The sequence below is a fragment of the Myotis myotis genome, unplaced genomic scaffold (genome assembly GCF_014108235.1).
Source record: "Myotis myotis isolate mMyoMyo1 unplaced genomic scaffold, mMyoMyo1.p scaffold_m19_p_18, whole genome shotgun sequence".
Classification (NCBI taxonomy): Eukaryota; Metazoa; Chordata; class Mammalia; order Chiroptera; family Vespertilionidae; genus Myotis; species Myotis myotis.
In genome coordinates, this window is record NW_023416322.1 from 29,296,023 (window position 1) to 29,309,902 (window position 13,880).

The 13,880-nt window shown below is 47.9% G+C and overlaps 1 protein-coding gene across 2 annotated transcripts in view; it reads right to left on the reverse strand.

The window, feature by feature from the left end:
- The window catches only part of INTS3 (integrator complex subunit 3), a 37,858-nt gene that overhangs the window by 16,673 nt on the left and 7,305 nt on the right, over positions 1 to 13,880 (reverse strand). For both annotated transcript variants that reach the window (XM_036343140.1, XM_036343139.1), the window contains exons 3-8: positions 13,104 to 13,187; positions 6,558 to 6,671; positions 6,309 to 6,393; positions 4,851 to 4,917; positions 2,043 to 2,187; positions 993 to 1,122 (exon numbers count right to left, since the gene is read on the reverse strand). In XM_036343140.1, coding sequence (XP_036199033.1) covers positions 993 to 1,122; positions 2,043 to 2,187; positions 4,851 to 4,917; positions 6,309 to 6,393; positions 6,558 to 6,671; positions 13,104 to 13,187 — 625 coding nt within the window. The remainder of the gene's footprint in view (positions 1 to 992; positions 1,123 to 2,042; positions 2,188 to 4,850; positions 4,918 to 6,308; positions 6,394 to 6,557; positions 6,672 to 13,103; positions 13,188 to 13,880) is intronic.

The following is a 13,880-nucleotide window of genomic DNA, read 5'->3' on the forward strand; positions in this document are numbered from 1 at the left end:
AAACCAGCAACAGTCAATGAATTGAAGGCGCACAAATATCGAATGAAATGATTCTTGATGTTTGCGATTCTATTGCTTCAAGTTATCAGCAGTGTCTAGATCAGACGGTCATCAATTTGAAAACAGGTGTTGACAAAAAAATTGTTCATTTCTGTAGATTCTTTTAAATTTTGAAATTGAGCTGTATGTTAATAAACAGCGACTTCATACTCATTCAAAGTGTGTGTATATTTTTTGAGACACCCTGTATGCATGTGCCTGGCACACAGTTGGCACTCAAAACAACTTAATACACGTTCAATATAAGAGCTGCACCCTGCACACCTCTAATGCGGTTCTGACTCTCCAGGTCCTAACCGACTGTTTTCATGGCAGGTGTGTACGCACACACACGTGTGGCAGAGGTGGGGCGGGGAGCAAAGCTGTACAGTTATAGTTTACCATAAGCAGGAACTCGGGAAGGAGAAGGGACATGGGAAGGACCGTGTCAGAGGAGGCGCACGGAGCTACTTTCCCTCCCCCAAAGAGAATTTTGACCAGCTGGATCCTTGGAATTCAGAGACAATGCTGCTCCTGGGAGGCGCCTTCTCTTACAGGACTCATTCCAGCGCCTTTGCTGACTCAGTCTCACGAGCTGACCTCTGACTCCCCTGCTGGACTCAGTGAAGCTGGAAAGTGGTCATCGGCTCACCCCCTGAGCCAAACAGCTGCCGGGAGGGGGAGGAGCAGGGTCCCAGTGCTGTTTCACTTTTCTTAGGAGCAACGACAGCTGGGGCCTGTCGAACAGGGCTATCTGGGAACCAGATGGATTGTCCTGTAACTCTGCCATTCCCTTATCCAGCTGCACTTGGCAGAGCCTGCTTGGTCCCAAGCTTCCTCTATCTGACTGCCAACGCCTCTCCTACACACGAAACTCTGCCCTCTTGATTCAAGCAGTGCATACATACTGACCTCCCACCTCTCCTGGACAGCATGCCCCAGCCCGTACTCACCTGTGAACTGAGGACTCAGGGCCTGGGGGTTATGGATAATATCTTTCCAAAGCAGTTCAAATTCTGGTATCCTGGCAACATTCTGAAGTAGTCTTACGAGGTCCCGGCCAATCATCAAACATTCCATGAACTTGATGGGGTGAGGGGTTACAGATAGGAAAAAGAATGAAAACATGGATTGTTTACCTGCTGCAGAGGGGGCGAAGGAACAACATGTTCCAGGGAGGGAATGGAGGAGGGCTGAAGGGATTATATGATTTCTTCTGGAACGAAGGACTGGCTCCTAGCTGCTCAGGGGAAGAGAGCTCGAAGTTGGGGACTGATGTCAAGGATGAGAGGTTACTAGAAACTGCTGGAACCCTTTTGGCTTTCACATTAATCTCTTGCCTTCTCCTCCCAGAACTGTTTCCATCCAGGTCAAGAGAGACTGAAATTCTAAAAGGACAGGACTAGCAAATTGAGCCCCATACACCTCACCCCAAAACTCACTTGCTCAACAGAACAAAGGAATGATCTATATCTGTGCTGCCCAAAAGAATACTCATTAGCCACAATTAGCACTTGAAATGTGGCTAATTCAAGTAAGGAATAAATTTAAAAATTTTATCTAATTTTAAAATTTAAATTGCCACTTGTGGCTAGAGGCTACCACATTAGAAAGCATAGCCTTAGAATCATTCAGTCTTGGGAGAGATGCTAATGGGCAATTCACAATCCCACCTGATCAGGCAATTACCCAGCGAGGTAGGTGTGGGGGATAGCAGTGAGCACACAAGAACAGCTTGTGTCTGTGGTATACAAGTACCCACGAAGCTGACCAGGAAAATCCCTAGGATGCCAGAGTAGCAGGCAGCATTTCTAGGAACTAGGGCCATCCCACACTGATTCCCCTACCCTTTCCCCTTCATCCGTCTTAGAATGATGAAAAAAACAGCAGACTGTGAACTACCGCCATCACTCCAACACGACATCTCTGGCCCCGGTCACGGGATAAAACCCACAGAGGTGTCCTGTCCTGGGCTTCCCTTCCCCATACCATCCTGTCCTCACCCGTTCCCGGAGCAGCGAGATGCAGAAGTCCACCTCCTTCTGCCGCAGGGCCTGAAGCTGGGCGGTGCCGTGGTGGTCGACAATGAGGCGGAGGTATGTGTAAACCGTCATGGCAATGAGGATGCTGCTCTTTAACACCCACTCCCTGCAGGGAGGGAAGACAATGGCAGCTGCATGCTGTCTGCACCTGTCCACCCTCCCAATTCCCCCCATATATGGCTTCAGGATCTTAGAAATGTCTGATGATTAGCACTAGAAGTAGGTTCTTTGATTCCTTGACTGCTCGTTCATACTGTCATTATCTAGGACTATCAATTGGCAAAGGTGGGGACAACGTCCTACTAGTCTACCAGGTGTCCAATACAGATAAATGCTGATGAAAGCCATTTCTCTCTACCATGTTACTACCTAGATCCCAATAAAATAATTTTGTTTGTTGACTCACTCCCTCAAACATTTACTGAGTGTCTCTCATGTGCCAAGCATGTGTGAGGTACTAGGGACAGGGATAAGCCATAGCTTCTACCCAACTCAGATATGGGGAAACATTTGTAAGTCTCCCTAAGTCGGTGGGTCTCTGGGGATAACTCAGACCCTTTGAGAACCCTGGAGGTTTCAGAACACACTGTTTGAGCCCTTCCATCACGTTCCATTAACCACCACCATGCCACAAACCCTTCCCTGGCGCGAGCTCTTCTCTCTCTCTCTCTCTCTCTCTCTCTCTCTCTCTCTCTCTCTCTCTCTCTCTCTCTCTCCACTGATTCCATTCCCAAACGAGTCACCTGCCCTAAATCACAAGCTGAAAAGGAGAACTTCATTTTGGACGGCAAAGCCCATTTTCCTAGGAGTTTTAGACTTTCTCTGGGGAAAAGAAGGTAATGAAAGAATTGTGTGCTCTAAAAGGGGTAGGAAGACGCAATGGGGAGATTCCAAAAACTCCAATGCCGTCTCAAAGTGCCAAATCGGGGAGCTGTCTTCTCCAAGCAACTAGTTTGTAACGCTTGGCCCCCTGCTGGAAGGAGAGAGCCAGAGGAAGACAGGGAGTTTAATTAATCCAACCAGGCAACATCCTGATTCCGGAAAAGTGCTACAGCCGCCTAATTAAGGGACTCTGGCCTTTTCCTTACACAGAATGAAAGCAGCAGCCAAGGACACTGGGAGGGTGCCCCTCCCTGTCTGCTACCTTTTAACTCCACAGCCTAGAAACACTTGGGAGGGAGGGAGGGAGGGAGGGAGGGAAGGAGGGAGGGAAGAAGGGAGGGAAGGAGGGGAAGGGTGTGGAAGAGGACACCACACCAAAGATTGTGTTTTGCAGAACAGAAAGCGTAGGACACTTATCTGACACTTGTATACTGAGACTGCACTCTAATTGCCTAAATGAGGGAAACTGAGTTGTTTTTGTTTTTTTTAATGTGGGTAGTTTTTTATAACTCTGATGTCCTTTATTTATTTTTTTTAATATATATTTTTAATGATTTCAGAGAGAAGGGAGAGGGAGAGAGATAAAAACATCAATGATGAAAGAGAATCATTGATTGGCTGCCTCCTGCATGCCCCCTATTGCGGATGAGCCCACAACCCAGCATGTGCCCTTGACCGAAATCAAACCTGGGACCCTTCAGTCCGCCGGCCAACGCTCTATCCACTGAGCCAAACCGGCTAGGGCAGAAACTGAGCTTTAAGGTATGGAAATGGGAGGTATCTTGCATTGGGAACAAAATGAGAAAAACTACTTTTTAGGAAAGTTGCTAACAGGAGTGATAAATGTATCTGTCCAGAAAGAGAAAGAAAGGGAGTCCCTCTGGTGAGGACACAGACATTCTGCAAAGACACCTAAGAGAAGCAGAGGCCTGGTAAGAAATGGCTAGGATCTCGTGTGCTGTGCCGATGGTACCAATAATGATGGAGGCAGTGACTTGTCACAGCTGTGGGTGCACGTCTGTGCCCAGGGCACTAGGTGGCACTGCACAGCTGACCTGGCACAGCTCTCAAGCTTGGGCAGAGCATAGAACACAGCCCTCTCTTTCAGAAGTGTGAATGAGGGAGGAGGTCCACGGATACTAGGAAATAGGAAATATGGGTACTATTAGCCCTCTCAATTATTTGACTACTATGGTGTCCTCACCCTGAAACAGACACTGAAATCAAGCAGGACTGAGGCCACAGGACCCAGAGGAAGGCCTCAGCCATGTAATAGCCCTCATAATATTTCTGGTCCTTTACTTGATGGGGAAGGGAAAGAATCAGTGAGAAAACACAATATGCCCCCCGTTATGCCCGCTCTACCACTCGAGCCTCCAAGCCCTTGATGCAAACTCTAGCGGGTCTCGATGATCTCCTCACTCCCCCTCTCCCATGCTGCTTCAACAACAACAACAACAACAACAAGAGTGTGGGTTGGATGGAAAGTTTTGGAAGAGAGAAAAAGGGTACCTGCCAGGCCTGGGTATTTGGCTGGCCCCATTCTGCTGAGCTCATTCTCCCCACCTCCCCACAAAGATAAACATTCCAAGGAGGTCTGGGTCAAAAATAAACCCTTATCAGATGAAACTAGTTTTTCCTGGGCTCTGAGATATTTCAGCAAAGACCTCCTTTCCCAATCCTTCATCCCTTTGGGCATATCATGGCATTAATTCCTTCGCTTGCCACCAATGGAATTGCTTCTCCCTCCCCTGCCTTAGTCTCTCTAACCCAAGGTGTTTGGGGGTCACCTAACAGTTTTCATACACTCCTTTCATCCCATTTCCCACACTTGAAACCAACAAGGCCATCTCTGGCTCTCTCCCCACCCTTCATGGTAGACTCTACCTCTGCTCCGTCAGGATATCCAGAACACTTTCTGCCAACCAGATGTTTTTTGCCGTAATATCCCCACCTAATCAAAAGGGAGAAGAGAGAATCAGAATGATTCTAATTAGCTACTCAGATACACAATACATTTCGTCACCCGTCCCACTGGTCCATCCCTAACTGTTATCCATCACTGATGTTCTGAGTCTTGGGAAACTGCCTTTTGTTCTGTCAGGCTTTAAAGTTTCCTCCTTTACCTCCAGAGAGAAGGAAAGGGAAGGTTCTAGATTTTTCCAGAAACTAGAGCTGCAACTTTTCCAAAGATTAGCGTTTGGAGTGGGAATACTTTGACCCTTGAAAAGGAATGTCTGGGAAGGACACCATGGTTGGAAAGAAAGGAAGACATCTCAGAGAGGGCCTGAGAGGTGCCGGGAGCTGGGGACAGTAGCAGCCAGAATGTGTACGTCCCACATCCCGTGTCAGGCTCATGACGGGCCAAAGGTTTCTTGTTTCCCGGTATCAGTGTGCAGGGCTTGCTAAGGAACTTCTTGGGGCAGAATTAATATGCAGCAGCGCCAGACCAAAGTCTAAGGATGAGAAGTGAGAACTGACAGTGCCTGACAGGGAAGGAAGTGCCAGGAGCGTGGATAAAAACACCCTGCACAACGCTATGTCTTGCCCCAGGACCCAATTTAAAAATTCAATGTTCACACAATCACACATCACATAAATTAAGGTTTACAGACATCAAAACAGGAGCATCAGTGTTACATAAAATCCTAAAGAAAGAAACAAAGAACCAACGGGCAATGGTGAAGGAGAAGCAGGCTCATTTTTAAACAAACACATGCGATCTTGCAGAAGTGGCACAGGCAGGCCTCTTGGATATACAGTGGCTTAGACAGATGTCACCAATGCCAAGAAGATAACAAAACCTAAATGTCAGGGTCTGTTCTGTGACATGGTTTGTCCCTCAAACTGGCCCTAATCAGATGTCATAATTATTAGGGAGCAAGTACACAGAACATGGGGGTGGAGCCAAGGAAGATGTCTGCTTCTGAAAGCATAATGTGATGGGAACAAATTATTGGCCCTCACTTCTCTCCTCATTCCTTCCAGATCCTTTCAGATCCAATACCCCATAAACCCCAGTATGCATTTCACTGATTATTGATGAGACTGAGCACCTTTTCATGTCTACTGACTATTGGCTTGACTGGCTAAAATAGGTCAACTATTCTATGTCAGGCCTGAGTTTGGCAGGAAGAAAAATGAGGCAAGACTTATTGATTCAAAAGGCGCCCCGTGATTTTTCAATTTCTTCTTCAACATATGTGGCCAGAAGACGCCTTTCTCAGAAGGAGAGTCTAAATGACCCAGAAATGGAGTCCCTGAGGCACGCAATCATTCTCCATTGCCTGGTGCAGTCTCTGGGCTCCTCTCCTTTCTTCTTTACGCTCTTGCCATCAAACTCACCAGCAATCTGCTTCATGAATGTCATGCATACACCATCAGCTCCCAGAACCCCACTCTTCACTAGTTCCCGTACCAACCACACCAACTAAAGGAGAAAGGAAAAAACAGATGAAGAGAAGGGCCTATGAATTTGAGAAACGGGCTCATCCAATAACATTTCAACTTAGGTGTACAAAGGTGGGGGTATGTTACGCCCGATTCCTCCTCTGTTCAGTCTTTGAGCTGCATCTCTTTTCTTTCTGGCCTTACCTGAGTTCGGCAGGTATCCTGCAACTTCAAGTACTTCTCCATAAGTATCTGGTTGATTTTATTCAAGACGATATTCATGCCGTCACGAGTCACCAGAGCCAAGTCCCGGTAACACTGAGAAGAGAGTTTTGTAAGCAGCCAGCAAGCTGAGGATCCACTCCTGACCCCACCCACAGGGGGCCCCCTGGCCTGTTCAACTTAACACCAATATGAGTAGCAATGAACGACTTTCCACTCTGCATGCTAACCTAACCCTTGCTCCGTCACATGGAGTGGGATGGGGGTGGGGGCAGACTGAGCTATTCTCTAATAAAGCAGAAAAGCCTGCTAAGAAAGGCTCCCTGTCCCCCCACCTCCCTTCTTAGGAAATGTCACACTGTTTGATGCCACACGCTGAGCAAAACCAGGTGGAGGCCATCTGCTTTTCATCTGCCAGTAAAAGGTCACCACAGAATGGGTTTTGTTGAACAGGCCAGAAAGGATCACAAAGAAGTTTTTAAGCCTGTACTGACCCAGCCAGAAGAAGCAAAGGGATAGGAGTATTAAAGGAAGAGGATCCAGGGACCTGGGCCCCAGAAAGAAAGGGCGAAACTAAACTGAATTTCCTTAACTCCATGTCTTCCTTTTTTCTGGGTTGCCCTTGGCTTTTGCCAAGTATTGAAAAAGGAGGGGTCCTTATGCATACCCACCCCTGGGGGTGGGGGAGGGCATTCCAATTTCCTCTGAGAGTTCTTGCTTCCCTTCCCCCTAGAGCTTTTCTCACCCGGTCTCTCTGGAGACCAGACTCCTGGAGGAATACCTTAGGGGACCTCATTAGCGACCTTCTTGGCCTGCTGAGTTCTCTGCTGCCAGGGTCTGAGCACAAAGGGTAAAATTAGGTAGGCAGCTTTCCACGACCTTGGAAGGCTGGCATCAACCATAATAGCAATTATAACAGCAATTATAATGCATTGGCATTATGTGCCAAGTTGTATCATATATATATTATTGCATTTGAATTACATAACAACCCTTTGAAATAGTACTATTTATTATCTTTGTGTTTACGGGTGAGAAAACAGGCATAGAGAGGTTAAAATAATTTGACCCATGTAACATAAGAGATAAGAGGAAGAACCAGGATTCAAGTCTGGACAGTCCAATTGTAGAATCCATGCTCTTAACCACCCCTGTACCACTGTTAGAAATCACTAAAAGAAGAGGCTGCTGGGATGGAAATAAGAATGTACGGTGGTTCTGAGACTGCTAGGTTTTTAAACTCTTTCATCCTAAGTAGTCAAAAGAGGAGTGCTCAAGACCAGCTGCTCCCTGGCCTTGGAGTGACTGGGGACTCCTAAGAGATTAGCTACTGTCGCTTCCTCTTGTCTCTAGTGTCCTTAAGTCAAACTAATTAATATAATGAAAATACCAACACTTAGGGAATCCCACATGTGCCACGAACGTCTCATACCCAAAGGAAACCTTGATTATTCTCTGACTCCATCTGAGGTGAAGGCAGGGAGATCAAACGTATAAGCAAGGGAACAAGGAAGAGATAAAAGGATCCAGTGAACTACTGCCAACGTGAGGTCAGTAAATGTTGGTGGAATAGCCTGGAGCCTCCTCCAGAGATGTGAGCCACAGAATGCAGAGAGGATGAGGGAGGCAGAAGCAAACCAGAGAAGAGCCCTCCTGTCTATTCAAACGAAAGCAGAAATGTAGAACAAACCCAGAACAGGGAAGGAAGAGTCTCTGAGGAGACACAGGGTCAGATGAAGGAAGCAGATACTGTCTGCCTGATTCCATGCTCCAGCCGGGACCCTAACAACCACCACTGCTAGTCACACATGGCAGCTGGGTACCAGGAGTATCATCTTTCTGATGCTGCCAGTTTTCTCACCAACCTCTGTACCAGTTTGCTGACTGGCTTGGAAAACAAATAGAGGGGGAGAGGGAGGACTCAGCAGGCAACAGAGAAGAGAAGGAGAGCTCAAGAGAAAGGAAAGGTGACAGGATGGTGCTGTGGTCGCACATCTGTCCTGGGTCTGTCGAGGCAGATATTCCATCCAGCCCCGGCCCTCACAGCCCCCAACTTCCTGGAGCTGTCTGCTTAGGGAACTGTATCTAGACCAAGAACTGCCAGGGCCGGAGTCCTTGACCCCTTGGTGAAGAGAGATCTTGGCATTGATGTTAGACCTCTCTTTGTATCTACTGACTACCAGCGCCTACAAGGAAAGCAAGGCCTCTCCTTTAGCCTCTCTTCTCACCAGAGTCCTTCAGCCAGGCCTGCTCCCAGCTATTCAGTTCAGACATCAAATAGGAAATAAATAAAGTCAAAGAATATAAACATTCCTAAGAGTTGCCAAGAGAGCAGACGTAAATCAAGAAGGTACATCTGGAACAAAATCCACCCCCTGCAGATTCTACTCTCCACCAATACCTGATCTGTTTTCTCTTCAACTGAGTTCTCTGGTTCAATCCACCCACTTAGAAGTCCTAGAGCGCTGGCCCTAACTCTGAACCTGCCTGCCAGCACTGACACAGGCTCCTCACCTCACGCTCCCAGAGCAAATTTCTCATGTGTTCAAGACTTAGTTTCTACTACCACCTTCTCCACTATCCCCTGTGAAGATGCAGGAACAACGGAATCCCCAATTCATCCTGAGGTTTCTGTTCCAGAGACAGAATTAACCCAAATAAACCCTTAGAAAACACTCCCCTTGTTTTAAGCTAAAGCCTGAAACAATGCATTAGGATCAGTTCTCATCAGTAACTCCCACCTAAAACTTCTGCAGGACAGAAGTATTTCATAACATAATCGACCTTTTAGGGAGAAGGATCAAAGCACAATGGGGAATACGTCACGAACTCTTCCACCATAATCTGACCTGGCTCAAGGACTCTGAATGAGTCACTGACGGTGCCTCACTTGCCTAAAACTGCATCCTTCTATTTCCCCATCTTTACCCACTTTGTCTGAAGAGGCCTGACCTGGGGTCTGTCCTCGTAGGAAGCTCCCAGGTAAAGGATTTACTTAGAAACCTTTAGCATGTGAACATAATCCTGATGTAGCTGGCAACCAGCAGTGAGACCCAAGGCGAGGGCCTGGGCCACCCCAGAGGGCGATTGTAGGGCACAAAGACGACAAGGTACTCTTGTCCCTTGCTGGGTCCGGATGGCCAAATTCACAACATAATAAGCTTTCATACCGCAGAGTCCTGAGGCCTCTCACTGCCAGGACAGACAAAGAACTAGAAATACTCCACACACCCTGCTCCCTTGACTAATGTTTACTAATATACCCTCACTGATTCAGAGCCCATCTGAAACAAATGAAAAAACAGCAGGCCCAGCTGGTGTGGCTCAGTGGTTGAGCCGCTGACCTATGAACTAGGAGGTCACGGTTCAATTCCTAGTCAGAGCACATGTCCGGGTTTCAGGCTCAATCCCCAGGGTGAGGTGTGCAGGAGGCAGCCAATCAATGATTCTCTGTCATCATTGATGTTTCTATCTCTCTCTCTCCCTTCCTCTCTGAAATCAATAAAAAAATCTTTAAAAAACAAACAAACAACAACAACAAAAAAAACAGCGGGCAAAATGACTTTGCATTAAGATGATTAAATGATATTTTAATTATATTTATGAAACCCACACAAGAAAAAATTAAACCTCAACCCAATCCCTACACACCCAACTCTGCCAATAATTTCTTTAAAATAGAAGGGCTGCCTGGCCGGGTTGTTCAGTTGTTTAGTGTCATCACTATATGCCAAGATTGTGGGTTCAGTCCCCAGGAAGAACACATACAATAATCAACCAATGAATGCATAAATAAGTGGAACAACAAATCAATGTTTCTCTCTGTGTTTGTTTCTCTCCCTTCCCCCCTCTCTAATATTAATCAATCAATACATCTACACTAATAAAAGAGAAAAATGGTAATTGGCGTACGGCGCTACCCTTTTCATTGGCTAATCAGGGCTATATGCAAATTAACTGCCAACTAAGATGGCGGCTAATTTGCATATGTAGGCACAATGCAAGGAGGCGAAAGGGAAAGCAGGAAGAAGCCCCCTGCCACTGACAGTGATTGGAAACCCAGGGGGGAGCTAAGAGGTGGGGGGCCGCCTTTGCCCTGCCCCCCAGCCATGATTGGAGAATCAGGGGCCTTTGCCGCCCTGGCCAGTGATAGCAGGAAGTAGGGGTGGAGCCAGCAATGGGAGCTGGGCACGGTCGAAGCTGGCAGTCCTGGGAGCTAGGGGTCCCTTGCCTGGGCCTAAAGCGGAGCCCACAATCGCGGGCTGCTGCAGCTGCGGGTCCCTGCTGCCCGGGCGGGAAGCCTAGGCCAGAGGCGTTAGGCCTGGGCAGGGGCGGAGCCTGCAACCGCAGGGAGCTGGGAGTCCCCTGCCCAGGCCTAATGCCTCGGCCAGAGGTGTTAGGCCTGGGCAGGGGCAGAGCGGGAGATCGCGGGGAGCTGGGAGTCCCCTGCCCAGGCCTAATGCCTCTGCCGGAGGCCTCAGGCCTGGTCAAGGGGCCGATCCGGTGATTAGTGATCGGAGGGTGATGAGGGTCAACTCCTCTGGCCGAGGCATCAGGCCTGGGTGGGGGGCGGAGCCGGGGATTGGAGGGATATGATGGTCTCCTTGCCCAGGCCTGAAGCCTGGGTCAGAGGCGTCAGGCTTGGGCGGGGGGTGGAGCAAGCGATCAGAGGGAGATGGGGGTCCCCTGCCCAGGCATGATTCTTGGGCCAAAGGCCTCAGGCCTGGGCGGGGGTCAGAGCCAGTGATCGGGGGGAGATGGGGGTCCCCTGTCCAAGCCTGACACCTCTGGCGGAGGCGTCAGGCCTGGGCAAGGGGCCAATCAGGCGATCGGAGGGTGATGGGGGTCTACGCCTCTGGCCAAGGCGTCAGGCCTGGGCAAGGGGCAGAGCCAGCAATCGGAGGGATCTGGGGGTCCCCTGCCCAGGCCTGACGCCTGGGCCAGAGGCATCAGGCCTGGGCTGGGGGCAGAACCAGTGATGGGGGGAAATGAGGGTCCCCTGCCCAGGCCTGACACCTCTGTCAGAGGCGTCAGGCCTGGGCAAGGGGCAAATCCTGCTATTGGAGGGTGATGGGGGTCAACGCCTGAGGGCTCCCAGTATGTGAGAGGGGACAGGCTGGGCTGAGGGACCCCTCCCCCCCCACACACACCCAGTGCACGAATTTCGTGCACCGGGCCCCTAGTAATATAATAAAATAAAATAGAGGGGCTAGACTTGATCGTATCAATCACTGTTTAACACCACCAACTTGGCAATATTCATTTGTTTCCAAGGATCTTAATGAAGAATTCAGTATGAAAATGAAATGCCAATTTAACTCAACAAGGTCCCAGCCCAGAAATGGCCTGTGAAACCAAGGACTTGTGAATACTTGCTGCCCCACCCTCCCAACAAGCATACCAGACCCTCCTCCAGCTGGCACCAGAAGAGTACAAATACACCTGGTTGCCATGTCCATAAATTCTTCTCCTGAGGTTAATTCAAGCAGCTATGCCAGGGGACCTGGCATCCTGTCTTTGTCCCTAGGGATGATTTTTCTTTGGTTCTCCTTGAACAAACAATAATGTCTCTGATAACAAGTTAACTTATAGATAAACAGGGAGCAGTTTAGGGAGAGGGACAAAGCCACCAACCTCATATGGCTTTTTCGAAGGATAAATAAGAACCTGTCCGGATACAGCCTAACACAACACTGGGCACAGGGCACGTTTGCCTTTTTCCACACTCCCCTTGCTCAGGGAAGGGCCGGTGAGAATATTAAATTCTCCCACTCTAAGTTTTTCTCTGTTAGCAGCATAGAGTTAATGCCCGATATCAGACATAAACTTCTAAACCAACATGCCAAGACACAAAGGACACAGAATTGCTGGAAAGGGGAAATGGGAAGAGGTGAAAGACAGAATTCTGCTCCTTTATTATAGAAAGAACAGAATCCAAAGAGAGCATCCTGTCCAGTCCCTCGCCTCAAGGACGGATCCCACGTAAGCCATTCCACATGAAGAAAGCTCTGTGAAAACCCCCGACCAGTTTTCATATAGTATTCCTCAGGAAGTCTAATTCTAGTTAGTCCATCACATTATTACTGTGTCAATCACCTAACATCCAGCTATCTAACTTAAATCCTACCTGCTGCAACCTTAAGCCTGCTTTCTGTTCACCTGCCAGTGATAGAACCTGAAAACTACAGATTATGCGCTTCTGGGGAAGAACTCTCCTGGTTACAGTTGTTCTATTCTCTAGATTACACCCCAAGTCTTTTAGCCTTGAGTAGTAAACCTAAAATGTGAAGCCTTTTATATGCTTTTCACTCTCACAACTGCCTTTTAGCTTCAGAATCTAGAGACAGAGAAGGGACTTTAGTCAGAGAATGACAAATTTATGGAGCGTAAAAAACTATATTTAGAGACCGAGGTGGCCCAGCTCTGCTCACGGTGTCTGGCACTATGCCACGAAGCCATATCCATGTTCCACCGTATTCTCAGATCGTATCTGAGGAGGGTCTGTGGATCCAGAGCAGGGCATCTTACCTTCTGGGCTTGAGAAGGTTCAGTGAGGACAAGGGTAAAGAGACCCAGGCAGATTTCCTCATGTTGCGGGGGGCCTTTGCATACCTGGGATCAGAGGAAGAAAAAACAATAGTTGTCACTCACAGGAGAAAAGTTCTCGAGCACAGTTTCTCCCAGAAAACTTGGGACTCCTAGGCAACCTGCAAAGGAGAATCATCAACTCCTAAATCTGTGGATTCCTTCTCCTAACAGTGATGGGGCATCTGTTCTAGGGGAGAGGTGGAGGGAAAGGATAGATCTTATTGCTTTTCTCCAAGGCTTGATGCAGACCAGGGGCAGAAAATTAAGTGTTTAAAATGGAAAAAAAACAAATCCTCCTCCACTACCCAGACCTTAACAGCCTTCAGCAGAGCAGGAGCTGCAAACAGTCATGGAGTAACACAAATCATTGAACCTCTGACATTTGTAAGGTAAAGACATAATGACAATCAAAAAAATAATAACAAAATAAATATAAGTCGGTAATACTTACAGGGCATTCACTATGTACCATTTTTCTAAGTCCTTCATATGTACTATTTATAATATTTTTTCAACGCCACAGATTAGAACATGTGAAAGATCACATGTGAAAGAATGGTTTACAAAGAAAAAAAGTCACTATGGAACTATGAGTTATTATTTAAAGTTGTTATTTAAAGATGCCTAAGGGCCCAGTGTGGCTCAGTGGTTGAGCATCAACCTATGAACCAGGAGGTCATAGTTCATTCTGAGCCAGGGCACAAACCTGGGTTGCTG